This window comes from Sorex araneus, chromosome 2, assembly GCF_027595985.1.
Source record: "Sorex araneus isolate mSorAra2 chromosome 2, mSorAra2.pri, whole genome shotgun sequence".
In the NCBI taxonomy this organism is placed as follows: domain Eukaryota; kingdom Metazoa; phylum Chordata; class Mammalia; order Eulipotyphla; family Soricidae; genus Sorex; species Sorex araneus.
In genome coordinates, this window is record NC_073303.1 from 319,153,199 (window position 1) to 319,180,917 (window position 27,719).

General features: G+C 39.5%; 2 protein-coding genes across 2 annotated transcripts in view; one reads left to right on the forward strand and one right to left on the reverse strand.

Moving 5' to 3' along the window:
- Positions 1-12,687, reverse strand: part of SPATA48 (spermatogenesis associated 48) — a 106,031-nt gene extending 93,344 nt beyond the window's left edge. Inside the window, exons 1-2 of the mRNA XM_055124809.1 lie at positions 12,129-12,687; positions 4,893-4,990 (exon numbers count right to left, since the gene is read on the reverse strand). Of these exons, the coding sequence (XP_054980784.1) occupies positions 4,893-4,990; positions 12,129-12,687 (657 nt within the window). The remainder of the gene's footprint in view (positions 1-4,892; positions 4,991-12,128) is intronic.
- A 4,754-nt stretch (positions 12,688-17,441) lies between these two features.
- The window catches only part of ZPBP (zona pellucida binding protein), a 180,353-nt gene continuing 170,075 nt past the window's right edge, over positions 17,442-27,719 (forward strand). The window contains exons 1-2 of the mRNA XM_055124810.1: positions 17,442-17,568; positions 19,104-19,184. Coding sequence (XP_054980785.1) covers positions 17,442-17,568; positions 19,104-19,184 — 208 coding nt within the window. The remainder of the gene's footprint in view (positions 17,569-19,103; positions 19,185-27,719) is intronic.

The following is a 27,719-nucleotide window of genomic DNA, read 5'->3' on the forward strand; positions in this document are numbered from 1 at the left end:
ATTTCTTCCTTGATTTCCTTCCTGGCCCACTCATTGTTCAGCATCGAGTTGCTTAATTTCCAGTTGTTTGGTTTACTTCTCCGCTTCTGTGCATGGTTAACTTCTATTTTCAGCGCATCGTGGTCTGAGAAGATAGTTGATACAATTTCTATTTTCCTGATTCTATTTAGGTATGTTTTGTGACCCAGCACATGGCCTATTTTGCAAAATTTTTTGTGTGCCTTGGAAAAGAATGTGTATTCTTTCTTTTGGGATGCAAACTCCTATATAGATCTATTAGCTCTCTCTTCTATCTCTTCCTTTAAGTCCAGTGTTTCATTGCTGAATTTTATTTTTGTTGATCTATCTAGAGGTGATAAGGCAGTATTGAAGTCCCCATGATGTTGCTAGCAATGTCCTCCTTAAAATCTGTTAGAAGTTGTTTTACGTATTTAGCTGGTCCCTCATTAGGTGCGTGTATGTTTAGGAGTGTTATTTCTTCCTGGTGTACATAATCTTTGATTAGTAAAAAATGGCCATTGCTATCCCTTCTAAACTTTTTTCAACCTGAAATCTATGTTGTCGGATACTAATACGGCTCTTTTGAGTAAGTTGTTTGCTTGAAGGATTGTTTTCCATCCTTTGACTTTGAGTCTGTGTTTGCTCTGACTGTTCAGATATGTTTCTTGTAGAAGAAGAATGTTGGATTCAGCTTCTGAATCCATTTTGCCACTCTATTTCTCTTGATTGGTGCATATAGACCATTGATGTTGAGCGAGATTATTGTCACAGGGTTTGGTACAATCTTTCTGTAGGGGTTTGTTGTGCCTGTAGGGGTTTTTCTTGTCTTACAGAAGCCCCTTTAGTCCTTCTTTTAAGTTTGATTTTGAGTCTATGAAGTTTCTGAGCTATTGTTTATCCACAAAATAGTGTATGGTTCCTTCCAGTTTGAGTGAGAGTTTAGCTGGATAAAGTATTCTTGGTGAGACGTTCATTTCATTGAGTTTTTTCACTATATCTCCCCATTGTCTTCAGGCCTGAAGGGTTTCCTCTGAGGTCTGCTGTGAATCTAAGGGGTGCTCCTTTGTATGTGATTTCCTCCTTCATCCTTGCTACTTATAGTGTTGTATCTCTATCCGTGTCATCCATCATCCTGACTATGATGTGTCTTGGGGTCTTTTTATTAGGGTCTCTTTTAACTGGCACTCTTTGGGGGTCCTTGGATTTGGATGTCTGTGTTCTCCAGCTCTGAGAACTTTTTGGCAATGATATCTTTAACGGTGGGTTGGCTTTATCATTGGGGTTGCCTCCCTGTCCTTCTGGTACTCTGATGATTCTTATGTTGATTCTCTTGGATTCATCCCTTAGGACTCTGATTCACCCTGACTATTTTGAGATCTTTTACCATGGTTTATTTTTGTCTGTAAGATTTCTGATGCTCATCTTCAAGCTCACTGATTCTGTCTTTGGTTGTAGCCATTCTACTGTTGACAGCACCCACTGATTTTTTTATTTCATCTATTGAATCCTTTATTGGTGACATTTCTGTTTGTAGCTTTTTTATTTCTGCTCTCGTTTCTTCCTTTTTATTATCTTCCTAGTGTTTTGTTGACTACCCATTCCACTGTTTCATTCAAGTCCTCTTTTAGTTTCCTGGATATCTGTTCCACTATTTCTTTGAGTTCATTGAGCATCTTCAACATTTTGATTCTGAATTCCTTATCAGAGAGATTAGCCCTTTTTGGGGTTTCTGGACCTTTTTCTTCATCTTCCCCTCGTTTTGGGGATTTGCAATGTTTCTTCATGTTGTGGTTGTAGTATGGAGGTGGGACATTCCAGTTCACTATCATTTTTCCCTCTTGGTGTGATTAGGGATTCTGGGTGAGCTCGGTCAATGGTGGTTGCTTTTTTCCCTTTCAGGAGTTGCAACTTCCTCTCAGGTGCTCCTCTGTGGCTTATGTGAGGCCTCTAGTGAAGTTTCAGGGGATGTATTCTTTTACATTGGACCTGTGCAGATTCTTGTGTTTATGGGTACTATGGTGCAATTGGGATAAGCTAGTGGACTATTTATTGGCCTAATGTGTTTGAAATGGCCATGATATTCTCCCCTGAATTATGTGATAAAGGTTGAGATATGAGTCCAACGTGCTGGAGAAGGGGAAAATAACTTTGGCCCCGTTAGCGGCCACTGGCCCCACAGGAGGCCATGCACACTGCCTCAAAGGCCACACCTCCTTGCTCTGAGGCCGGTGCACTGGGCTCCAGGGGCTAAGGAAGCCGGAAGTGGTAGCGGGAGGCTGGAAGGTGCTGAGGTCCGGTGGGGACTGTGGGGCATGAGCGTGCACTTGTTCTGGGGTCTATATTTTATTTTCTATAGTCTAATTTTATGTCCTCCTTAATTAATGATTTGGGGTCTCATTTCTTCTTTTTTGACTTTAATATGCAAGGTAAGGTTGTTTATCTCTACTTTTTTTATTTCCTGATATAAATGTATTTCTATGAACTTCCCTCTTATTACTGCTCTGTTGTGTCTCATATGTTCTCATAGCTGTTGTCTTGATTCTCATTTTTCTTTCCAATAATGCTTCTATTTCTTCTTATTTTCTTACTAACCCAATAGTTTTTCAATAGTATGTTATTTACTATCCAGATGTTTGAATTTTTTCTTTCTTTTTTTTCTGTTTCTAGAATTGTTTCAGCATGATCCTAAAATATATACGATCTCAATTTTCATTATTTTGAGGCTTGTTTGGGGTCTAGAAATGTGACCTTATTTTGTGGGGAGGTGGAATGTTTTTAAATTTTTTTTAATTGGATGACCATTAATTACAAAGTTATTCATTGCTATTGATTTAATTTCTTACATATAATGTTCCAAGTGTCCACTTCCCTTCACTAATGTCCCCAGTTTTCCTCCTATCACAGTTTTTATAAAAGTCTACTAGGCCCTGTATTTCTAATTCCTCATGAAGGTTGTTTTGTATTTATTCATTTTCTGTCTGTAGTCCACAGAGCATGCTACCACTTGTATTAAAATTGATCACTCTCATATAGTAATATAGTATATATTACTTTAGTAACATATATAACCTATAGTAATATACATGCACACATATGTATATTTACATATATATGATGAGCCTTCATTTGATTCAAGTATGTTTGTGAGTATTAAATTCCCTTGATGTACTATATAATGTCCACCCCTTTGGTAACTATATAATGTCCATCATGTCTCTTAATAACTTTCTTAGTTTGAATTATTCTATTTTGTCTGATATAAGTATGGTGATCCCTATCTTTAAGTGCCTTAACCTGTGTGATTACTTTTGAATCTGTTCATTTTGAGAATTTTGAGCTGGATGATTTTAAATGTGTGTTTATCATTAAAATTCAAGTTGATCTTCTGCAAGCAGCAGAATGTGGGACTTTGTACAAACTATGAGATAATTGATGGAGAATGTAGGCTAATGAATTTCGGTGGAAATACTATACCATGGAATACTATGCAGCCATTAGGAAAAATGAACTCATTAAATTTGTTTATAAATGGATGCACAGAGAGTATTGAGTGAAATGAGTATTGAGTACTGAGTGAACTGAGTCAGTAGCAGAGGGACAGACACAGAATAATTGCACTTATTTGTGGGCTATAAAAATATATTTGGTTGGAAACCAATAGGCAAAGGCAGTATAAACAAGAGTCATGAGGACTGGCTCACAACTGAAAGCTTGCTATGAGCAGTGGAGGTGGAGAGGGTAGTTAGGATCAAGAAGTGCACTGTAACAGTGATAGCTGGTAATGATCACTCTGGACAACAACTGAGTGCTGAAAGGAGGTAAAGGGGTAAACATAATAGATTTTCAGCACCTGTATTTTAAACTATAATGCCCAAAAGGAAATAGAGAGAGATTGAGAGAGAGAGGGATTAAGAGAAAGAGAGAGAGAGAAAGAGAGAGAGAGAGTGTGACAGAGAAAGTGCCTGCCACAGAGGAAGGGTTCAGGGAGGTGTGTGGTGGGAGGGAAACTGGGAACATTGGTGATTGGTGGTGGGTAATGGGAAATGTACACTGGTGAAGGGATGGGTTTGGAACAGTGTATAACTAACTGAAATCCAACCATGAAATGCTTTGTAACTGTGTATCTCATGGTGATTAAATAAAATAATTTAAAAAAACTTAAAAACACAAACTTTGTTATATCTGTGTACTTTTTTGTTATTTCTTCAGTAAATTTAAGCAGTGGTTTAGAGACTACAAAATCCATATAGAAAGATAGCTAAACATGTACTATTTAAATTGATATATTGTGTATATAGATCCGCAGTTTAGATTTATATGAATTTTTTGTTGCCAATGTTAGTTACTTAGTACCGTTATTCATCTTATTCATTAACTTTTTCATAGAACCTGTAGGTAACAATATGATATAGTCCAGAAACAGGTACTAGAACATGACTTTTGTTTAAATAACATATTGTAAGAGTACTCTAGTTGAATAAGATAAGGCAAAATAAGGGGAAAGCAGTGAGAATATAATTCAACTAGAGATTTCTTTTAATCTGTCTCTCAAAAATGTCAGTCATTAGACAATGTCTGAAGGGTACAGTCTGGAAGGGTACTGACCTCCTCCACAGCGGTAGTAAGAGCCTGTAGTGGGCATCACTCACTTTTACGGAAAGGTCATGATTTATTAGTCTTTATTACACACTGCTCCCTTTACTACACACTGTTGCAGATATAAGGCAAGTAGATTTATAGTATTTAATATGCAACAAGCCTGCATATAAGTGTGTTGCACATAAGCAGCACTTGTGAATGGAAGCTATGTTTTATAGGTCATAAAATTGTCAAAACAGAGAAAAGAAAAACACTAATTATAAATGTTGAAAGTAACTATTAAAATATCTTACTGTATTTGTTGATTCCTCACTGAATGAAAATGTGTGGTTTATTGAGTATCCTTTACTGCGAGGTTGTAAAGGTATGACTTTTATTGGACTTGTCCAACCTGAAAACAAAATGCATGTTTGGGTTAAAAGTACAACAAAGGGTCGGAAGACAACAATGATTAGAGTGCATGCCAAGAACTCATACAACCATGGTCCTCAAGCATAGTCAAGTGCAGCCCTAGAGACACTTGAGCACTGCTGAATGCTACCCCGGAATATCCGGGTGCTCCATAACCCCTTGCATGATAGTTCCCTTGCTCTAAACTACCATCTAGTTGTGAAGCAATAATCTATTGTAATAAAAATATTTTACTCCTCTAGAAATATTTTCTATTATAAAGCTAAATGGGTGTTAATTCACCTTTTAATGGATTGTCTAACTTTTTCACCACTGGAAGTTATTCTTAATCCAAGAATTTGCAGGTTAGAATGACTATGATTATGTATAATTATTAAGTACTTATTGTTAAAAAGTGCTCTTTTGCACATCAGAAAAATGTGCAGGTAGTTGTTTAAAGGATTAGATATGAGGAGTATGATTGTCCTATAAATAGTTCATTTAAGATAGAAATCTTGACAATTGAAAAAAAATACTAGTCTTGGGCCAGAGTGAGAATAGACTGGGTAGAGCCTTTGCCTTGCACATGGTCAGCCCAGGTTTGATCCCTGGCATCCCATATGGTACCCTGAGCACTGCCAGGAGTAGTTCCTGTGTGCACAACCAGGATTAATCTTTGAACATCGCCATATATGACCCTAGAAAGTAAAAAAATAATAATAAAAATAAAAGATAATGGCCCTTCATTTGGGTCACAAAACCTTGTTTAAAAAAATAAAAAAAATTAAAAAATACTGTATCACTCTATCACTGTCATCTCATTGCTCATCGATTTGTTCGAGCGGGCACCAGTAGCTTCTCTGTTGTGAAACTTGTTGTTACTGTTTTTGGCATATTGAATACACTACAGGTAGCTTGCCAGGCTCTGCTGTGTGGGTGGAATATTCTCAGTAGCTTGCCGGGCTCTCCGAGAGGGACGGAAGAATCGAACATCAGTCAGCCGCGTGAATATGAAGGTGATCTGGCTGAGACATCTGTCACCCCATTGATCCCCAGGGTTTATTTGGCTGATCTGGCTGGCTAGGTAGGTGTCCCCTTCCTCCCTCACTGCTCCATGTGCATCCCTCCCGAAGCTGCGCACTGGCCTTTCCCGAATAGAGACCAACTGGTCTTCGGTTGAGGGTATACAGGTAGCTGTCCTCCCCTGCTGAACCTTCAAACAAAAAAAATACTAGTCTTCAATAAATACTTGCGGTACCATAAATGTCAATATATGGGTTCAAAACCATTGATAAGCAGTGTTTCCTGCTCTAAGGTCTCAAAGCAGAAATACTCATATAAGCATTAGATCACTTCGATATAATGTGGCAACTGCAATGTGGCAACTGTAGTTGTGCTCTGACAGCTGTGGGAGTGAAGAGAAAAAATATCTTATCTAATCAGATTTTAGAAGAGCATAAACATCCTCTGGAACATAACAGCTAATCAAAATTTAAAAGTGATGAAGGCTTGAATTTTAAAAACAGTACGCAAATGAAGTCTTGCCATGTAGAGTATATATAAAAGTAGTATATATAAAAGTAGGTTTGCCTGACAGATAAACTTTTGTAAGAAATTATAGACGGCTAGGTATATATTCCATTAATAATTGCTCATTAATGGTGAAACATGAAGATGGGCTAGAGTTAGGGCATAAAGAATACCTTTTTTAAAATTCTTTTATTGATTCACCATGTGGAACGTTACAAAGCTTTCAGGTTTAAGTCTCAGTTATACAATGCTCAAAACACCTATCCCTTCACCAGTGCACATATTCCACCACCAAGAATCACGATATACCTCCGCCCTTCCCCCCACCTCCCTAGGCCCCCACAACGCATGTGTAACTGGTAAATTTCACTTTACTTTCACTTTACTTTGATTACATTCAATATTTAAACAAAAAAATTCACTATTATTGATTTGGAGTTTCTCCCCCCTAAAGTCGATCTGCTGAAAAGAAAGCATTTGGTAATTTGTTTTCCATTGCTGAGAATGAAGAGATATGAGGTCAGGAGGCCGCACTAGCAGCAGCATAGTTTTGGATTTCTGTATTTTAGTATTTTAGTAACTAAGTCCAAAGAAATGTCTGCCAGGAATCGCAACATTGTAAGCTTGTACCTCTCAGCTACTTTATATTCCACATATGAGTGCGATCTTTCTATGTCTGTCTCTTTCTTTCTGACTCATTTCACTCAGCATGATACTTTCCATGTTCATTCACTTATATGCAAATTTCATGACTTCATGTTTTCTGACAGCTACATAGTATTCCATTGTGTAAATATACCAGAGTTTCTTTAGCCAATCATCTGTTTTCGGGCACTCTGGTTTTTTCCATATTGTGGCTATTGTAAACAGAGCGGCAATGAACATGGAAATGCAGATGTCATCTCTACTATACCTTTTTGCCTCTCCGGGATATATTCCCAGGAGTGGTATTGCTGGGTCAAATGGGAGCTCAATTTCTAACTTTTTGAGAATCGTCCATATTGTTTTCCAAAAGGGCTGAACCAGTCGGCATTCCCACCAGCAGTGAAGGAGAGTCCCTTTCTCCCCACATCCACGCCAACACCGGTTGCTTTTGTTTTTTGGGATGTGGGCCAATCTCTGTGGTGTGAGATGATATCTCATTGTTGTTTTGATCTGAATCTCCCTGATGATTAGTGATGTTGAACATTTTCTCATGTGCCTCTCAGCCATTGGGATTTCTTCTTTGGAAAAGTTTCTGTTCATTTCATCACCCCATTTTTTTTATCAGGTTGGCAGTTTTCTTCTTGTGGAGCTCAACCAGTGCTTTGTATATCCTTGTTATCAACCCTTTATCGGATGGGTACTGCATAAATATCCTTTCGCATTCTGTAGATTGTCTTTGTATTTTGGTCACTGTTCCTTTTCAGGTGCAGAAGCTTCTTAGTTTGAGATAGTCCCATTAGTTTATCTCTGTTTTCACTTGCTTGGCCAGTGGCGTGTCAGCTTTGAAGATACCTTTGGCTTCAATGTCGTGGAGGGTTTTGCCGACCTTGTCTTCAATGTACCTTACGGATTCTGATCTGATGTTGAAGTCTTTAATCCATTTTGATCTGACTTTTGTACATGGTGATAGATGGAGGTCTAAGCCCATTTCTTTTGCATTTAGCCGTCCAGTTTTGCCAGCACAATTTGTTAAACATGCTTTCCTTGCTCCACTTCACATTTCTTGCTCCCTTATCAAAGATTAGATGATCATATATTTGGGGGTGTATGTCAGAGTATTCAACCCTATTCCATTGGTCTGCAGCTCTGCCTTTGTTCCAGTACCATGCTGTTTTAATGACTACCGCTTTGTAGTAGAGTTGGAAGTTGGGGAGGTTGATTCCTCCCATTTTCTTTTTCCCAAGAATTGCTTTAGCTATTCGTGGGGGCTTATTGTTCCATATGAATTTCAGGAGCGCTTGCTCTATTTCTTTGAAGAATGTCAAGGGTATCCCTATGGGGATTGCATTGAATTTGTACAATGCTTTGGGGAGAATTGCAATTTTGACAATATTAATTCTTCCAATCCATGAGCAGGGGATGTCTTTCCATTTCCTCGTGTCCTCTTTTATTTCCTGAAGTAGCATTTTGTAGTTTTCATTATACAAGTCCTTTACCTCCTTAGTTAAGCTGATTCCGAGGTACTTGATTTTTGAGGCGCAATTGTGAACGGGATTGCTTTTCTCATGTCACTTTCTTCTCTGTCATTATTTGCATATAGGAATACCATGGACTTTGGGGTATTGATTCTATAGCCTGCAACTTTACTATACGACTCTATTGTTTCTAGGAGTTTCTTGGTAGAGGTTTTAGGGTTCTCTAGGTATAGTATCATATCATCTGAGAATTGTGAGAGCTTGATTTCTTCCTTTCGACTTGAATGACCTTAATATATTTTTTTTTGCCTAATCGTTATTGCAAGTACTTCCAATAATATATTGAACAGAAGTGGAGAGAGTGGGCATCATTGTCTTGTCCCTGTTCTCAAAGGAAAGGCTCTTAGTTTTTCCCCATTGAGGACAATGCTTGCCATAGGCTTGTTATAAATGGCTTTGACTATATTGAGGAAGGTCCCTTCTATACCCATTTTGGAGAGTGTTTTCATCATAAACGGATGTTGGATCTTGTCAAATGCTTTCTCTGCATCTATTGATATGATTATATGATTTTTATCTTTTCTTTTGTTGATATGATGGATTATGTTGATTGATTTCCGGATGTTAAACCATCCTTGCATTATGGGATGAATCCCACTTGGTCGTGGTGTATGATCTTTTTGATGAGTTGTTGAATTCTATTTGTTAATATTTTGTTGAGAATCTTCGCATCTGTGTTCATCAGGAATATTGGCCTGTAGTTTTCTTTTTTTGTGGTGTCTTTGTTTGCTTTTGGTATTAGGGAGATATGAGCCTCATAGAAACTGTTTGGGAGGGTTTCTGTTCCTATTGAGGTTTCCGAACTCCTTTGATCGTCCTCTGCTTGCAATGGGGATTTTCGCTGTTTCTTCATGTTGTTGTGGTGGTATGAAAGAGGGCCCTTGAAGATGAGTATCCCTGTTTCCTTTTGTTGCGAAAAAGGATTGTGGATAGGTTCAGTTAATAGTAGTTGCCTTTTTACTTGCTGTTTGTAGAACCTGGTCTCCTGCTGAGATATTTCCTTCAATCCCTATGTGAAGTCTTGTGTTTTATTGTCCTACTGCATGTGAATAGCTAGGATGTTAGTCTTGGATAAGATGTTGAGGAAACTATATGCTGCCGCGTTAGCGGGGGTGGGGGGGGCGGCTGGTTATGAGGCCACGCCCACTTTTCTTAGGCCACCCTGACGGTTAGGCCACGCCCCTTTCCCACAACCCGACAGAGGTCAATGGGCTGGGAGTGGCATGCCGGCCACTCGGCTGGCAGTCCGGAAGGGAGGGGTGCCCCGGGGTGCTCAGGGCCGCGGAGCAGGCTGGGTCCGGAAGGGCGGGTTGAGGGAGCATCACAGACCTTTGCTGGAAGACAGAACGGCGGTGGCGCTTGGGGTCGGCGTGCTGACCGAGGTAGTCCGGAGGGGAGGGAAGCCCGGAGTGCTCAGGGCCGCAGAGCAGGCTGGGTCCGGAAGCAAGAATACTTTTCTTTAAGCTTTTACATTCACAGATATTTTTATTTGTTGATATTTCCATACACTCCTCTGTCCTCTCCTGCTTCTAATATGCTACTTGACTTAGCTTGTCTCATGAATGGCTTAAACTTGGAGGACTGGAGAAGTAGTCAAGCATTCAGGGTTCATGTCTTGTGTATGGTTAACCCTAAACTACATGGTTTCCTAAGCACCACCAGCTGCCACTTCAGAAACCCCAGAGTCCTTCCAAACACTTCAGGGCCTAAGCAGTACAATATACTCATGTCCTTGCATTGAACCTCTGGTCTTATTGGTGAAGAATTCCCAGAAGGGGCCCTGAGAACCAATTAGGAAATTGTATTACCAAAAAAAAATTGTTTTAAAGTTGGGTATAAAATGAACTTAAAAGTTGAATTTTAGTATCTAAATGCAAAATAGTTGAAGACTGATGAGATGAACTATGTGAAGGATTTGGGTAACATGCGTTGCCATGGTAATCCTTACATGCCAATTAAGTTGAGTTTTATAACTGACCCCTAATGACCTTGATGTGTACTTTCTAGTTCAGATGCTTGCATGGCATCATTAATGTTTTTGTCCTTTCCCAACAAGAGCCAACAGCACACCTTGACTTTAGCGTTGATATATTAAGAGCAAATTCAGTTATGTGACACATACTTCTGACCTACAAAACTGAATTAACAAATCATCTTTGTTTTAAGTTTATAATATTGTTACAATTTGGGGAAGCAATAGGAGAAAATTAATACAGAGACAGAGGTGTGATGGCAACACCTAGGAATAACCAGAGGACTCAGGAGACAATGAATGGCTCAGTAGTAAGACATATTTTTTGGGTCAGCATGGAAATCGAGTTTGAAAATGCTGACTACAACTATTTCCCACATTGTTTTACTCAATCCTCTATTCTCAGAAACCATTAAAGTTGAAGCAGTTCTTTGTAGCAGTGGCTGAGTCTTTAAAGGGCCCATTTCCCACCCACCCCCACCTTCAGTTTGTTATCATTAACTGACTTTTTGACAAACAGACAATAAGATCCCTGGATTCCTCTTTGAGGGCTTACAATTCTGCATTTTCAGAGATTTTCTTTTAATCTTTTCCCCCTTGCTTTTCAGATAGTAATATTCCCTATAGATTTCCTTAGACATGTTTCTTACTACTTACAAGCATGCTTGGAATTCTCTTTGCGAGTTCTTACAAAACATAAAATGAAGGTTTGGGTAAAGATTCATAAATTCTGCCTCTAGTTCTGTGATGAAGGTATTTTGGCAGGTGATTTTTCTCACCTCCTGTTCTTGCCAGACCCATTAATTTATATACAACTACTCCCATTTTATTTCAGCCCCATAATCTAACTTTTTTGTCACTTTTTTTGTTTGGTGACTTCCTCCCTCCCTTCCTCCTTCCCTTGGTTTTTGGGACACACCCTGCCACACTCAGCAGTGCTCAGGGTTACTCCTGGCTCTATACTCAGGAATTACTTCAGGTGGTGCTGAGGGTACTATATGAGATCCTTGGGATTGAACCTAGGTCAGCTGTGTGTAAGGCAAGTGTCTTACCCACTGCACTATTTCTCCAGTCCCCTGGTCATCTTAATCTAACTTTTTAATAACCGAAAGCATATTTATTTTTAAGAGAAATGGAAAGGTATATAGGTATGTTACATAAAGATCAAAATTTCACATAAACACTTGGAATTAAATAAATCATCTCTGACTATCTGATATATACATATTGATGGTAACATACTAATGAATTCACTTTTAAAAAATAAATATTGCTTTACAAATAGGCTTTAAAAGGATTTTCTTTATTACTGCTTTTCCCTTATAAGTTATGATATAAACTAAGAATTTCTTATTTATAATTTCACTAAATTAATTTATAAATACTAATATTCATATTAATCATTTAGCCTATGTTTAAATGTTTAAAAATCATTAATTCTGTTTTGTTTTATTTACCTCCAAGTTTTGCTCTGATGGAAATGTCTGGTATTACCCTGGAGTTCCATTTCTTGTCCTGTTTCAATTCTTCGAATAAAATAGTTTGTCTTTTAATGGTTGCTTGAAATCCCATGTCTGGTCTGGGAACTCGGTGTTGAGGTTTAACATCACTGAAATCGACCAAAGTTGGTATTCTTCTGCCAATGCCAGGGTTCAAATCAGCATCACCACCAGGACTCAAAAATCCAGAACAAGTATCACCTAAGGGCACATCATCTCTAAGAGGAGCCAAAGGATATTCTGGCCCAGATGGTGGGGGATAAGGATAGTGTAAATGGTAGTCTGGCAGACCTGATGGGGGATAAGCGTGAAATTTAAGAAAAGGAGTGTTATGTCTCTTTTCAATTCTGCTATAGTTGTGTCTGTCTTCAATTCCTTTTACAAAGGGCATATTTATCTTTCTTAAGAGATTACAGTAGTGTGGGTAATCTCTATTTTCAACAGCCTTTGTTTCTGAAAGAATGGATCTTTTAGAGATACTTATCTTTCCAGATATCTGCTGTGAGTCCACATCCATGGTTTTTCTTCTTATGAATTCTTGTAAATTGTTTATGATGACTCCTTCAAAACTTAAAGTACTCCTTATATTTCAATTAATTGAGTACCAGTTAATATAACATTAAGTTTATTTGGATTTTTAAATATCTCTAACGTTTATTTTCCGTTTTGGTTTTTTTGTCAAAATTAAACATTTCTCTCCACCAAAGAACGTATAGTGAGATAATAGAACAGACAGGGGAAAAACAGTTTTATTGCCTGGCAACAACTAGAACTTTAGCATTATAGATAAATTATATATACATATATCACAATTAAATTTTTTGGCTAAAGAAAAATAGTCTTTGCCAGATTTTCCTGAACATTTTCTCACTAAATGCCCAGGTAAACCATACTCTTTTGTCTTCTATTTACTTTATTTATTGATTTTTAGGTATCACCCAACAGTATTACGGGTTTGTTCCTTGCTCTTTGCGTGGGGAATCACTCCTGATAAGGCTTGGGGGACCAAAGCAGTGCTGGTGATAGAAACACAAGTCAGCCACATGCAAGGAAAACAAGTACCTTCCCTGCTATACTACGGGTTTATTCCTGAATCTTTGCTCAGGGATTATCCTGGCAGGACTTGGGGTACCATGTGGGGTTTCAGGGATTGAACCTCAGTTAAACTTACAAGGCAAAGTACCTTATCTGATGATTGTCTCTCCAATCTCTCATTATTTAAAAATTTTCCAGTTGGTATTTTACAGTATGCGATATTAACTGAATATAAAACATTTAATCAAATGACAATATCTTAATTATAATTACTTTCTTTTGATTTAGGGGACACACTTTACATTGCTTGAGGCTACTCCTGGTTCTGTGCTTGGGGATCACTCCTGGAGGTGCTCTGGAGTTTATCTAGAGGGAGAGCTGTCACTGGGGTCTATTGCATGGAAGGCAAGTGCCCGAATCTCTACTCCTACACTATTTCTTTAGTGCCCCAAATATACTCTTTAAAAGTATGTGAGGAATATATATAAACTCTAAGTGTTATTTATAAATAAATATAAATTTAAATACAACACAAAATCATTTATCATACTGAAGTTAAAATGATATAATTTAGGAAGATTTATAGTTTGAGGTTCATCCTGTACAGGCCTTAAGTTATCCTTACTTTTTTTTTTCTACTGTGATGTCTAGGATACCAGTAATGAAGGCTGAACATTATTTTAGGAAATGAGGGTACCAGCTTCAAACACATTTCAAAAAAATACATCATCAAGATATTTTTAACTCAGACACTTTGGCTTTGTTAGCGCAAAGGTAGATTTTTTTTGTTTGAACTGGTGGGTTTCTAAGTATTTTAATTTAAGATTTGTATATAAACTCAGAAGATTGAGGAATTTGTTGTTCTGTTCAAATTCTGTATCAGCTTGAATATGTGAATATGTCATCAGGATATAGACCCTACCTCACCCTGCAATTGGCAATAGCTTATGGTGGTAATTGGGGGGAGGCTTTTATGTACTGCCATCTCCTACCCCAGACATCCCATTATCTATTTTTATTTGCTACATGTTTTTATGGGTAAAATTTAAAGTCAACAAGCACTTCACCCTTCCATTTGAGCTGTTTTAGTTTCATATGAAAACTACATAAAACAAGTATTCCAAATATTTAATCTTGACTTCTAAGATCATCCACAGGTTCTTGAAAACTAAGTTAAGTGATACAACATACAACTAAAGTACGGCTGGCATATTTAGTGCAAATAGAGTTTTTCCTCATCATCCTTCCAATAAATCATTAGTTAAGGACCTGCTATAGTGGAGTTTTACTACAAGTTCATAATCTTAGGATCTTTCCAACTGAAGTAAAAATAAAAATGAGAGTGATATATCTAGATTCTTAATTTTTATCTTTACTTTCCATCTTTGGAAAAATAATTACATCCTCTTTTCAGGTTAGATATTAGGAATTTCCACTGAAAATAAGACTCGACAAACTGATGAGCTGAAGAAAAATTTTAGTGAAAAACCAAGCAAACAAATATAGGTATGAATTCCCTTTTCAAGAAGTCTACAAACTTATGATTTGACAAAAAAATTATATTTCTTAAGTTTATTTTTATAAATTGTTCAGAACTTTTAGGAGGATATACATCAACAAAGTGTTCACACTATTCAGTAAACTATCATGATCATGATCATGAAATCCCGTTAATCGTCAATTTCTTGAGCAGGCTCAGTAACCTCTCCATTCATCCTTTCCCTGAGATCTTAGAAGTCTCTTGAGACTTGGCCGGCCCTCCCAACAATGTCTCACTGGAGGCTCTTTCAGAGTCAGGGGAATGAGATCCAGCTTGTTACTGGAGTTAGCATATGAATACACCATGGGAAACTTGCAAGGCTGTCCCATGTGGGCAGGAAACTCTCAGAACCTTGCCAGTTTCTCCCAGAGGGAGAAGTAGGCTACAAGATATTGCGTGGCCACAAAGCAGTCACGTGCTTCTGGGAACTTGCTTTTAAGTCTCTGGATGTTGGCGTTGATGGGATTACACACACCTGGGTTCCTCTGCAGGTACTTCATGCCTGAGGCCTGTCCGAATGTGTGGAGAGGCGAGCATGGCTGTAGCTAGGTTCTGCTGGTCTTCAGCCGCCGGGAGCTCTGCTTGGGGTGGGGAGGGAAGCTGGAGCCCATCCCCTCCGAGGATCCCAGGGAAAACAGCGAGGCGTGCGGGCAAGACATTCTCTGCAGTAAACTATATTTGCACTAAATATGCCTAAATGAACCACAACATTTTAACCAAAATACTGCCTCACTGCTCTGAGTCAATTTATTTAAATTTTTGTTCACTAAAACATGTTCAACAGACTGAACTTAATTTAGATCATCATGCAGATTAATACTACGGAATAGGTGAATGAGCTCTTAATGACCGAAAGTAGAGAGTGAGTATGGGGAATACTGTCTGCCATGGAGGCAGGGGGACGATGGGGAAGGGGGGGCATATACCCGGGATATCAATGGTGGGGAATGTGCACTGGTGGAGGGATGGGTGTTTGATAATTTTGAGATTGTAACCCAATGAAAGCTTGTAACTATCTCACGGTGATTCAATAAAATTAAAAAAAAAAAGTGAATGAGCTCCTTGGAATAAATTGTACTGTTTAGTTTGCCAGTCAACCCAAGCAGAAATAGAACCAGAAAACTCAGATTTATGCAAAGGTTTCTTTAATTTGTTATTAAGAACGAGGGTGTTCTGAATATTTGTATAGTTCTAAAGAAATGTTTCCAAGCTGGTCCTAGTTCGAAAAGACCATTAAGTTTTAGTTCAGTTAGGCTGGAGCGATAGCACAGAAGATAGGGCATTTGCTTGCATGCAGCCGACCCGTGTTCGATTCGTCTATTCATCTTGGAGAGGCCTGTTACTGAGAGTATCCCACCCGCACAACAGAGCCTGGCAAGCTACCCCTGGCATATTTGATATGCCAAAAACAGTAACAAGAAGTCTCACAATGGAGATGTTACTAGTGCCCGCTAGAGCAAATTGATGAACAATGGGAAGACAGTGCTACGGTGCTACAGGAAGCAAAAAAAGAAGCTTGTTTGAACACCCAAAGACCTATAGTATTTATACACTAAAGGCCAGTACGCTAAGAGTTGAAGTTAAAAACATGCCAAAATGGTTTTGCAGAGCCAGGCACATATTATGTAAATCGAGACTCAGACATCAAGGGACAATGATACCTGTACTACAATGAGAGAGCAGCCAAATATATCGATCCATTGACATTTATATTACAATACGTGGGAAGGAGGACTAAGGCTATTGAAATTACTTATCTAGTGCCAGTATATCCAGTGATGGGTTTTGGTCATTCAGTCACTCATTTCTTCTTATTAAAAGCAACAATATACATTGTTTTTAATGTGCTCTGAGTGAAGTTGGTTAAACTTCATTCTTCAATGTATTTGAAATGATGGCATAAGATTGATTTTTATTTTTATCACAGTCTCTGTTCTGCTTAAGTAGATCCAGTTGCCAAAAAATAAAAATTAAGGCAAGACTCTCATGGTTATATAAAAGCCCTCTTGGGCTTCTAAATAATGGTTTTGTACATTTTTCCTGGACTTTGGTGGAGAAAGGTGATCTTCCAGGCGAAAACGTTGACGTTTATTCTACCTAGAGTGATTTCGTGCATTCTGTCACAGTGCCTTCCTGGGCTTGGAGGCCTTCCATTCCATTTGTCGCTGGCATGGGTTGCACTATGTCATAATTTCATCGCATGTTCAGATGCTGCAGCTGCAAGTAGAGCCACTTGATCCTCTGAGAGAAGTTGGTGTCTTGGTTCGTTTCTGTTTCTGGGCTCGGCCTAGGCACGCTCAGACTACCAAGGGCAGCATGGGTGAGCGTCTGGCCGAGCGCACAACACAGGCACGTGGAGGACGAAATGCGTGGGGACGTCGGTTAGCGGCAGTTCCTGCAGCGCAGAGCTGAGATCTAGGCGTCCCTCTGCCCCGCCGGCAACGCGGGGGCAGTACTGATGCCGGCGCCACCTCCGGGTTGGCGCCCTCCTGGCCGGAAGTGCCGCCCGCCCACGCCCTGGACCTCGAAGCTGCTCGCCCCATGCCCCGGTTCCTCGATGCTGCCGGCCCGCGCCCACCCGGCCGGAAGTGCCTCTCCGCTCTCCAGGCCCTTTCCGGTCCCTCAACTTCCGGCAGCGGGCGGGCGCGCGCGCGTAACGCCCTTAGCGCCGAGGTGGTGAGCGGCGGCGGGTGTGGATGGAGGCGTCGGGCCCCCACTGGACGCGTCGGGGCAGGCGGCGGGCCCGTTCTGGCTGCCCGCTCTTCGGGGCCGTCGTCCTCCTCCTTCTGTCCGCATCCATGGCTCCGGCGCCTGGGGGCTCAGGTGAGGCGCAGGGGGGCCGGGCTCCGACGCGACACGCACAAGGGCTTCCTCGGCGGCCCGCCTCGCCTGACGCGGCGCGGAGAGCGCTCCTGCCCCGAGAGCAGAGCGCGCCGCCTTTCTTTCCCAGACGCGTTTCAGACACTGACGACCGGGCCTTGTTGGAAAGGCGTCACTGGCATGGCTTCGGATTCCGATGTCGTATTGCGGAGTACTTCCTCACCCCGGGCAGTGGTCACTCCGGGGGTTGGGGACTGCCCCGCTGGACCATCGTAAGCGCGAAGCCCGCCGCGGCGCAGTGTGTGAGCAGCACCATCACGCCGTCGGGTGGAAGGTCCCGCCCCGCCGAGCACCCCCAGCTCTGTGGGAATTGAAGGTTTTGAAGGAAGCGGTCTCTGAGAGGGTGAAGGCGGCGGAGGGAGACGATGGCAGAGAAATGGCGCGCGCAGAGACCGGAAGGAAGCGAACATCTTGACTTCAGGAGTCCAAAATTCATTCTAGTATAAAACAAAGCGGCCAGTAATATTTTACCGTTCCGTGGAAGAAGGATGCTCCTGGGCTCCTGTCATAGATCGTTATGCGATGTATGGTAGATTGTGTGTACCACCCTTTGATCCAACAAGATGAAAACTTAAGGGTGCAAGAAAAATAAGCTGGTGTTACCATAATATTAAGATTGAATAGTGAAGACTGATATACAGCATTATAAAATTAGACATGCATAATACCAGTTATTATGCATTCAGTTCCAGCAATATTTTATTCAGTTCCAGGAATAACAACGTTTGGATTTAATTCAGTTTTGCACATAAAACTGAGGCTTCTAGAGATGAAAGTTACTTTTCTAAAGCCGGTAACTGGAAAAGTTAGGATTTATATTCAGCTGTTTTGATTTTGAGTTCCATACTTTGCTTTGTGCTTCTTTCTCTGTTAAAGGTTATTTGGGGATGTGTTTTATTGCATTTCTATACTGCACGTTTCACTGTTGTGCATCACTAACATTTGTACATTTAACAATGAAAACAATGAGAATATATCAGTTCTAAAACTTACTGACTTCATTATATCCCAGGTCTAGAGTACTTGTTACTGATTGCAGTAAATTGACAGGGATGCTGGCCTTTGCAATCTATGAAGTTGGAGTAAATTATACCCTAACAAGGAAAACTAATGTGTGTATAAGGAATTGATAGAGTGTAAAATAACTTGCAAGAAAAGTGATGTTAATGCACTACAAAAGTATAAGAAGTAATATGAAGGTATGAAGGAGAAGGAACTTGTAGATATACAAGAGTAGGAGTTTTGTACTCTAAAACCCAGGGTTTTGTACTTTAAAATGGAGTATTCTGGAGGTAAGATAAAATAAGTCATTGCTAAATTTCCTTGCGCATGAGAGGGGATGTACACTTGGGATGGCTCATATTAAAGAAGATTGATCTATGGCTTTCTTTATCCAAGATCAAATGTGCTGTGATACTATACTGTAAAAATCTTAGGATTTTTAAAAAGGTAAATGTTGATCTTTTTGTTTTCGATAGTCGCATATTTGGTTCGGTTACCAAGAGGTTTTCGTTTGACAAAAGAACCAACGAAAATAGTGGGATCACCAAATTTTCCAGGTAATAATATATTTTCATTAATTTTAAGAAAGTAATATTTGTTTAAATTTTAACTATTTTGGCCCAAAGATTAATATTTACGCAATCATTCTTGTCTCCTACACCCCTTCTATGAAGTAAAGTTTTTTTGCATATTAGACTGATCAAGGTATAACATGGATTTAGCTGATTTTATATTTTTCAAATCAATTTAACTGAATTCACATGTAATGGTTTTTATTATTATGTAATAATTGGTAATGGTATTAAGTTTGTACAGATCAAATGTGCTATATTTTTTTCTTATTTTCACATAACAAAGATTTTGGGTTCACAAGGTTTTATCTTACAGTAGTCATGTAAAATATTGCAAGTACAACTTTTTGATATATTTTGAACTAAATTTTTATAAGTAGTACAAGGTAGGGACCATACTTTTTGTTTTACATGTAAATTTTTTTTTCCCTCTTTTGGAGAGTAGTAGGGTTTTAGGAATAGAACTCAGGTCTCATGAGCTTGCATGGCCTGTGCTTTACCATTGAACTACATCCCATACCATTTTCCTGTATTTTTTATTTATTTATTTTTATTTTTTATTTTTCTATTTGTCTTGGTGTACTTGGTGTAAAAAAAAAGTTGACATGAATGTTTTTACTAATTTCTGTACTTTAAATTCTGTCCATTGACCTCGTTGGTGCCATACTGATGCCAGTACTGTGCTGTTTATTTTTCCTAAGAGCTGATAGTATTCCATTGTTTAGATGTACCATAGTTACTTTATCCAGTCATCTATCTTGGGCACTCAGGTTGTTTCTGGATTCTGGCCATTGTAAATAGTGCTGCAATGAACATAGAAGTGCAGATAGTGTTTCTGCTGTGTGTTTTGGACCACCAGGGTATTTTATCAGAAGTGGTATTGCTGCGTCAAATGGGAACTCAATTTCTAGTTTTTATCGGAATACCAGGCTGGACCAGTTGGCATTCCTATAATCAATGAATGAGGGTGCCTTTTTCCCTACATCTGTGCTAACACTGGTTGCTCTTATTCATTTGAATGTGTTCCAGTTTCTGTGGTATGAAATGATATTTCATTGTTTTTCTGATTTGCATCTCCCTGATGATTAGTGATATAGAGCATTTTTTATGTGTCTTTTGGCCATTTGAATTCCATTTTTTTTGAGGAGGTCACACCCAGAGATGCTCAGGGGTTACTCCTGGCTCTGCACTGAGGAATTACTCCTGGTGGTGTCTGGGGGACAATATGGGATGCCAGGGATCGAACCGGGATCAGCTGTGTGCAAGGCAAACACCCTACTTGCTATACTATCACTCTGGCCCCTTGAATTATTTCTTTGAGGAAATTTCTATTCATTTCTTTTTCCCATTTTTTGATTGGGTTGGATTTATTTTCCTTGTACAGTTTGAACGGTTTGATATTAATTACTTATCAGATGGGCATTGGGTAAATAATTTTTCAAATGCCATGGGCTGTCTTTGAATCTTGATCACTGTTTCTTTTGAGGTGCAGAAGCTTTTTAGCTTACTGTAGTCACATTTATAAATCTGTGCTTCCACTTGCTTGATCAGTGGTGTTTTATCCTTGAACATGCCTTTAGTTCCAGTGTCATGGAGGGTTTTGCCTATTAAATTTGCCTATGTTTTCTTCTATATACCTTATGGATTAAAGTCTGATGTTGAGATCTTTAATTCATTTTTATCTGACTTTTGTGCATGGTGTTAGGTAGAAGTCAGTTTGTTTATTATATGTAGCAGTCCAGTTCTCCCAATACCACTTGTTTAAGAAGCTTTCCTTGATCCACTTTATATTTCTTTATTCCTTAGCAAAGATTAGGTGATCAGATATTTGAGGATTTGTGCCAGGATGTTCAACTCTATTCCACTGACCTGCAGGTCTGTCTTTATTCTAATACCATGCTGTTTTAAGTACTACCATGTTGTAGTGCAGTTTGAAGTTGGGGAAAATGATGCCTCCCTTCTTCTTTATCCCAAGAATGGCTTTAGCTGTTCATGGGGGTATATTGTTCCATATGAATTTCAGAAGTGTTTTCTTGAAAACTGTAATAAGTATTCTTATAGGAACTTTATTTAATCTGTATAATGATTTGGGAAGTATTGCCACTTTGACACTGTTAATTTTCCCAATCTATGAGCAAAGGATGTGTCTCCTTTTCCTCGTGTCCTCTTTTATTTCCTGAAGTACTGTTTTGTAGTTCTCTTTGTATAGTTTCTTTATGTACTTAGTTAAGGTGTTTCTTTTCTGTGGAAAAATTGTGAACAGGACCATGTTTTTAAAAGATCACTTTCTTCTCATTCATTATTTGCATTTAGGAAAGTCATGGAATTTTGGGTATTGGTTTTGTAACCTGACACTCTACTATACAAATGTATTGTTTCTGGTAGCTTTTTGGTAGAGACTTTAGGGTTAAGCATAATATTATGTCATCTGCAGATAATGAGAGCTTGACATCTTCCTTTCCTATCTGTATGCCCTTAATATCTTTTTTTACCCCTGACTGCTATGGCAAATACATCCAGTACTATATTGAATAGATGTTGTGAGAGTGGGCATCCTTGTCTTGTTCCTGATTGCAGAGGGATGGCTTTTAGTTTTTCTCCATTGAGGATAATGCTTGCTCATGGTAGATGCCTTTGACTATATTGAAGAAAATTCCCTCAACTCCCACTTTGTTGAGAGTTTTTATCAAAGATGGATGCTGGATCTTGTCAAAAGCTTTTTCTGCATCTATTGATATGATCCTGTGCTTTTCAGAAATATTTTTCAATTTTATTTTTATAAAGTTGTTTACATAATTGATTGTGTTCAATATTTCAACAACACCCGGGTGCCAGACAGAGAAGGTACAGCCACCTCACCTTCTCCAGATGGGAGTCCCAGTGACACTGAGCTTCTACTAACATGGCTCCAGTATGTGGGACTGGGACTATTTCTCCAAACCATGCAGCCACTTACGTGTGACCTTTCCATATATACAAAATGCCACTCAGGAATGGCTCTCCCACCCCTGAGCGGCCATTATCCCAAATGCACAGAAACTGATCTCGGAATACAGTGGCTGCTGGCAACGCACCAAGAACCCCAGCATACCCCCACTCCCACTCCCCACCCGCCACCTGTGTAGCAGATGATTTTCACTTTACTCTCTCTTTACTTTGATTACATTCAATTTTTGACAGAAAACCCACTATTATTATTTAGAGTTTTTCCCCTAACAATCAGACCTATCAAAATGGCATCATTAGAACATATGTTTTCTATTGCTGATAACAAAGAGCATATGATGTTGCATGGTTGCAAAAGCAGCCACCCAGTTTTGGGATTCTGGTATTTTAGTACTTGAGTCCAGAGGTATTTCTGTCCACAGCCACTGCATTTTGAGATTGGTTTGTATGCCTCTGGGACCATGGCTGTTCAGGAGCAGAGGAGCTGTTCGTGGGTGGCTGCTCGGGGTCCAGAGCATTCTTCAGCTTGTGGTACCCAAGAGCCCGGATTTTTCACTGTTCAGGCCGGGACATCTTATAGCCTAGTTCTCCCTCTTGGAGAACCTGTCAAGCTACCGAGAGTTTCCTGCCTGCATGGGAGAGCCTGGTAAGCTCCTCATGGTGTATTCATATGCCCAAAACAGTAACAATGATGGGTCTCATTCCCCTAACCCTAAAGAGCCTCCAATGTGGCACCATAGGGAAGGATGAGGAAAGAGAGGCTTCTAAAATCTCAGGGTTAGGACGAATGGAGATGTTACTGAGACCGCTTGAGAGAATCAACGATCAATGGGATGATGATTTTATGTAAAATTAGATGAAAATTGTTAATCTTTGTAAATTCAGTATTTAATTAATTAATTTATTTTTAAATTTATTAGTGAGTCACAGTGAGGGTACAGTTACAGATTTATACATTTTCGTGCTCATGTTTCCCTCATACAAAGTTCGAAAGTTCGAGAACCCATCCCTTCACCAGTGCCCATTCTCCACCACCAATAAACCCAGCATCCCTCCCACCCCCCACCCAATTCCATCTCCCCCCCGCCCCCCCTCCCGCCACTGTGGCAGGGTCTTCCCTTTTGTTCTCTCTCCCTAATTAGGTGTTGTGATTTGCAATAAAGGTGTTGAGTGGCCATTGTATTCAGGCTCTAGTCTACATAGAGCATGCTTCACCCTTCTCCCACATGGCCTCCAACCACATTTGACTTGGTGTTCCCTTCTCTATCTGAGCTGCCTTTTTCCCAGAATGTAAGGCCAGCTTCCAAGACATGGAATCAACCTCCTGGTACTTATTTCTACTATTCTTGGGTGTTAGTCTCCTACTCTTTTATTCTATATTCTACAGATGAGTGCAATCTTTCTATGTCTGTCTCTCTCTTTCTGACTCATTTCACTTAGCATGATACTTTCCATGCCGATCCACTTATATGCAAAGTTCATGACCTCATTTTTTCTAACAGCTGCATAGTATTCCATTGTATAGATGTACCAGAGTTTCTTCAACCAGTCCTCTGTTCTAGGGCACTCGGTTTTTTTCCAGATTCTGGCTATTGTAAACAGTGCTGCGATGAACATATAAATGCAGATGTCATTTCGACTATACTTTTTTGCTTCTCTGGGATATATTCTCAGCAGTGGTATTGCTGGGTCAAATGGGAGCTCAATTTCTAATTTTTTGAGAATCGTCCATATTGTTTTCCAAAAGGGCTGAACCAGTCAGCATTCCCACCAGCAGTGTAGAAGGGTCCCTATCTCCCCACATCCTCTCCAACAGTGGTTGCTTTTGTTCTTTTTTTTTTCCTTTGGGTAACACCCAGCGATGCTCAGGGGTTACTCCTGGCTTTGCACTCAGGAATTACTCCTGGCAGTGCTTGGGTGACCATATGGGATGTCGGGGATCGAACCCGGGTCAGCCGCGTGCAAGGCAAACGCCCTACCCGCTGTGCTATCGCTCCAGCCCCGCTTTTTGTTCTTTTGGATGTGTTCTAGTCTCTGTGGTGTGAGGTGGTATCTCATGGTTGTTTTGATCTGCATCTCCCTGATGATTAGTGATGTGGAGCACTTTTTCATGTGCCTTTTGGCCATTCGTATCTCTTCCTTGGGAAAGTTTCTGTTCATTTCTTTGCCCCATTTTCTGATGGGGTTGGATGTTTTCTTCTTGTAGAGTTCAACCAGTGCTTTATATACCATTGATATCAACCCCTTATCTGATGGGTATTGTGTAAATATCCTTTCCCATTCTGTAGATAGTCTTTGTATTCTGGTCACTGTATCTTTTGCGGTGCAGAAGATTTTTAGTTTAATGTAGTCCCATTTGTTAACCTCTGTTTCCACTTGGTTGGCCAGTTGCATGTCATCTTTGAAGATACCTTTATCTTCAATATCGTGTAGCGTTTTGCCGACCTTGTGTTCAATGTACCTTATGGTTTGTGGTCTAATGTTGAGGTCTTTAATCCATTTTGATCTGACTTTTGTGCATGGTGACAGGTCGAGGTCTAAGCCCATTTTTTTGCATGTGGGTGTCCAGTTGTGCCAGCACCATTTGTTAAAGAGGCTTTCCTTGCTCCACTTCACATCTCTTGCTCCCTTATCAAAGATTAGATGATCATACATTTGAGGTTGTGTGTAGGGATATTCCACCCTGTTCCATTGGTCTGCAGCTCTGCCTTTGTTCAAGTACTATGCTGTTTTAATTGTTACCGCTTTGTAGTATAGTTTGAGATTGGCGAGGGTGATGCCTCCGATCATCTTTTTCCCAAGAATTGTTTTGGCTATCTGTGGGGGTTTGTTGTTCTATATGAATTTTATGATTGCTTGATCCATTTCTTTGAAGAATGTCATGGGTATTCTTATAGGGATCGCGTTGAATCTGTATAATTCTTTGGGGAGTATTGCCATTTTGACAATATTTATTCTCCCTATCCATGAACAGGGTATATGTTTCTATTTCCTCATGTCCTCTTTTATTTCATGGAGTAGCATTTTATAGTTTTCTTTGTAGAGGTCTTTTACTTCCTTGGTTAAGCTGATTCCAAGGTACTTGATTTTCTGGGGCACGATTGTGAATGGGATTGCTTTTTTCATGTCCCTTTCCTCTGCCTCATTGTTTGCATATATGAAGAACATGGATTTTTGGGTATTGATTTTGTAGCCTGCATCTTTACTATATAAGTCTATCGTTTCTAAGAGTTTCTTTGTAGAGGCTTTAGGCTTCTCTAGTTATAGTATCCTATCGTCTGCAAATAGTGAGAGTTTGATTTCTTCCTTTCCTATCTGGATGCCCTTAATCTCTTTTTCTTGTCTAATGGCTATCGCAAGCACTTCCAGTACTATATTGAAGAGAAGTGGTGAGAGTGGGCATCCTTATCTTGTGCCTGATCTTAGAGGAAAGGCATTTAGTTTTTCCCCATTGAGAATAATGCTTGCTGTAGGCTTGTGGTAGATGGCTTCGAATATTTTGAGGAAAGTTCCTCCAAAACCCATTTTGGTGAGGGTTTTCATCATGAACGGATGCTGGATCTTGTCAAATGCTTTCTCCGCATCTATTGATATGTTCATATGGTTTTTATCTTTACTTTTGTTGATATGACGGATTATGTTGATTGATTTCCGAATGTTAAACCATCCTTGCATCCCTGGGATGAATCCCACTTGGTCATAGTGTATGATCTTCTTTATGAGTTGTTGGATCCTATTTGCTAATATTTTGTTGAGGATCTTCGCATCAGTGTTCTTCAGGTATATTGGTCTATAATTTTATTTTTTAGTGGTGTCTTTGTTTGCTTTTGGTATTAGGGAGATGTGTGCTTCATAGAAACTGTTTGGGAGAGTTCCTGTTTTTTCAATTTCCTGGAAAAGCTTGAGGAGAATTGGCAACAGGTCTTCTTTAAACGTTTGGAAGAATTCACCAGTGAATCCATCTGGACCTGGGCTTTTGTTTTTGGGGAGATTTTTGATTGCAGTTTCAATTTCCTTAATATTAATGGGTCTATTCAGGTATTCCAAGTCTTCTTTGTTCAGTCTTGGGAGATTGTAGGAATCAAGGAATTCATCAATTTCTTTTAGGTTCTCTTGTTTCGTGGCATACAGGCTTTCGAAGTAGTCTCTGACAATCTTTTGAATTTCGTTGGTTTTTGTTGTGATGTCCCCATTTTCATTCCTGATTCAATTTATTAGGTTTCTCTCTCTCTTTCTTTGTGAGTCTTGCTGGTGGTTTGTCAATCTTGTTTATTTTCTCAGAGAACCAGCTCTTGGTTTCATTGACCTTTCGGATTGTTTTCTGGGTTTCCAAGTCGTTAATTTCTGCTCTACTTTTTATTATTTCTTTCCTTAGGTCTTGTTTGGGTTCCTTTTTCTGGTTCTTTTCTAAGGCCTTGAGCTGTGAAGTCAAGCGATCTCTGTAGGCCCTTTCTTCCTTCCTTACGGAATGCTTGCAGAGCTATAAAATTTCCCCTTAACACAGCTTTAGCTGCGTCCCATAGGTTTTTGTAGCTTGTGTCTTCATTCTCATTTTTTTCGGGGTATCTCTTGATTTCTTCCTTGATTTCCTTCCTGACCCACTTATTGTTCAACATTGAGCTGTTTAATTTCCAGGTGTTTGATTTGATTTTCTGCTTCTGTGTGTGATTAGCTTCTATCTTTTGTGCATCGTGGTCTGAGAAGATAGTTGATACAATTTCTATTTTTATGATTTTATTGAGGTATGTTTTGTGTCCCAGTACTTGGTCTATTTTGGAGAATGTTCCATGTGCACTGGAAAAAAATGTATATTCTTTTTTTTTGGGGTGTAAAGCCCTGTATAGGTCTATTAGGCCTCTCTCTTGTATTTCTTCCTTCAGAGTCCGTGTTTCCTTGCTGAGTTTTGTTCTTGTCGATCTATCTAGAGGTGATAGGACAGTGTTGAAGTCTCCGACTACTATTGTGCTGTTAGTGATGTCCTCCTTAAAGTCTGTTAGGAGCTGTTTTAAGTATTTAGCCGGTCTCTTATTAGATGCATATACGTTTAAGAGTGTGATTTTTTCCTATTGCACATATCCCTTGATAAATAGGAAGTGACCTTCGTTGTCCCTCCTAATCTTTTTCAACCTGAAATCCATGTTGTCATATACTAGTATTGCCACTCCAGGTTTTTTTTAGGGAGTTGTTTGCTTGCAGGATTGTTTTCCATCCTTTGACTTTGAGTCTGTGTTTTCCCTGACTGTTCAGGTGTGTTTCTTGCAGGCAGCAGAATGTTGGGTTTAGTTTCTGGATCGATTTTGCCACTCTGTGTCTCTTAATTGGTGCATTTAGGCCATTGACATTGAGAGAGATTATTGTCATGGGGTTTTGTGTCATCTTTCTGTGGGGTTTGTTGTTCTTGTGGGGTTCTTCCTCCTTGACTTACAATAGCCCCTTTAGTCCTTCTTTTAAGTTTGGTTTTGAGTCTATGAAGTTCCTGAGCTGTTGTTTATCTGAGAAATAGTGTATGGTTCCTTCGAGTTTGACTGAGAGTTTAGCCGGATAAAGTATTCTTGGTGAGGCGTTCATTTCATT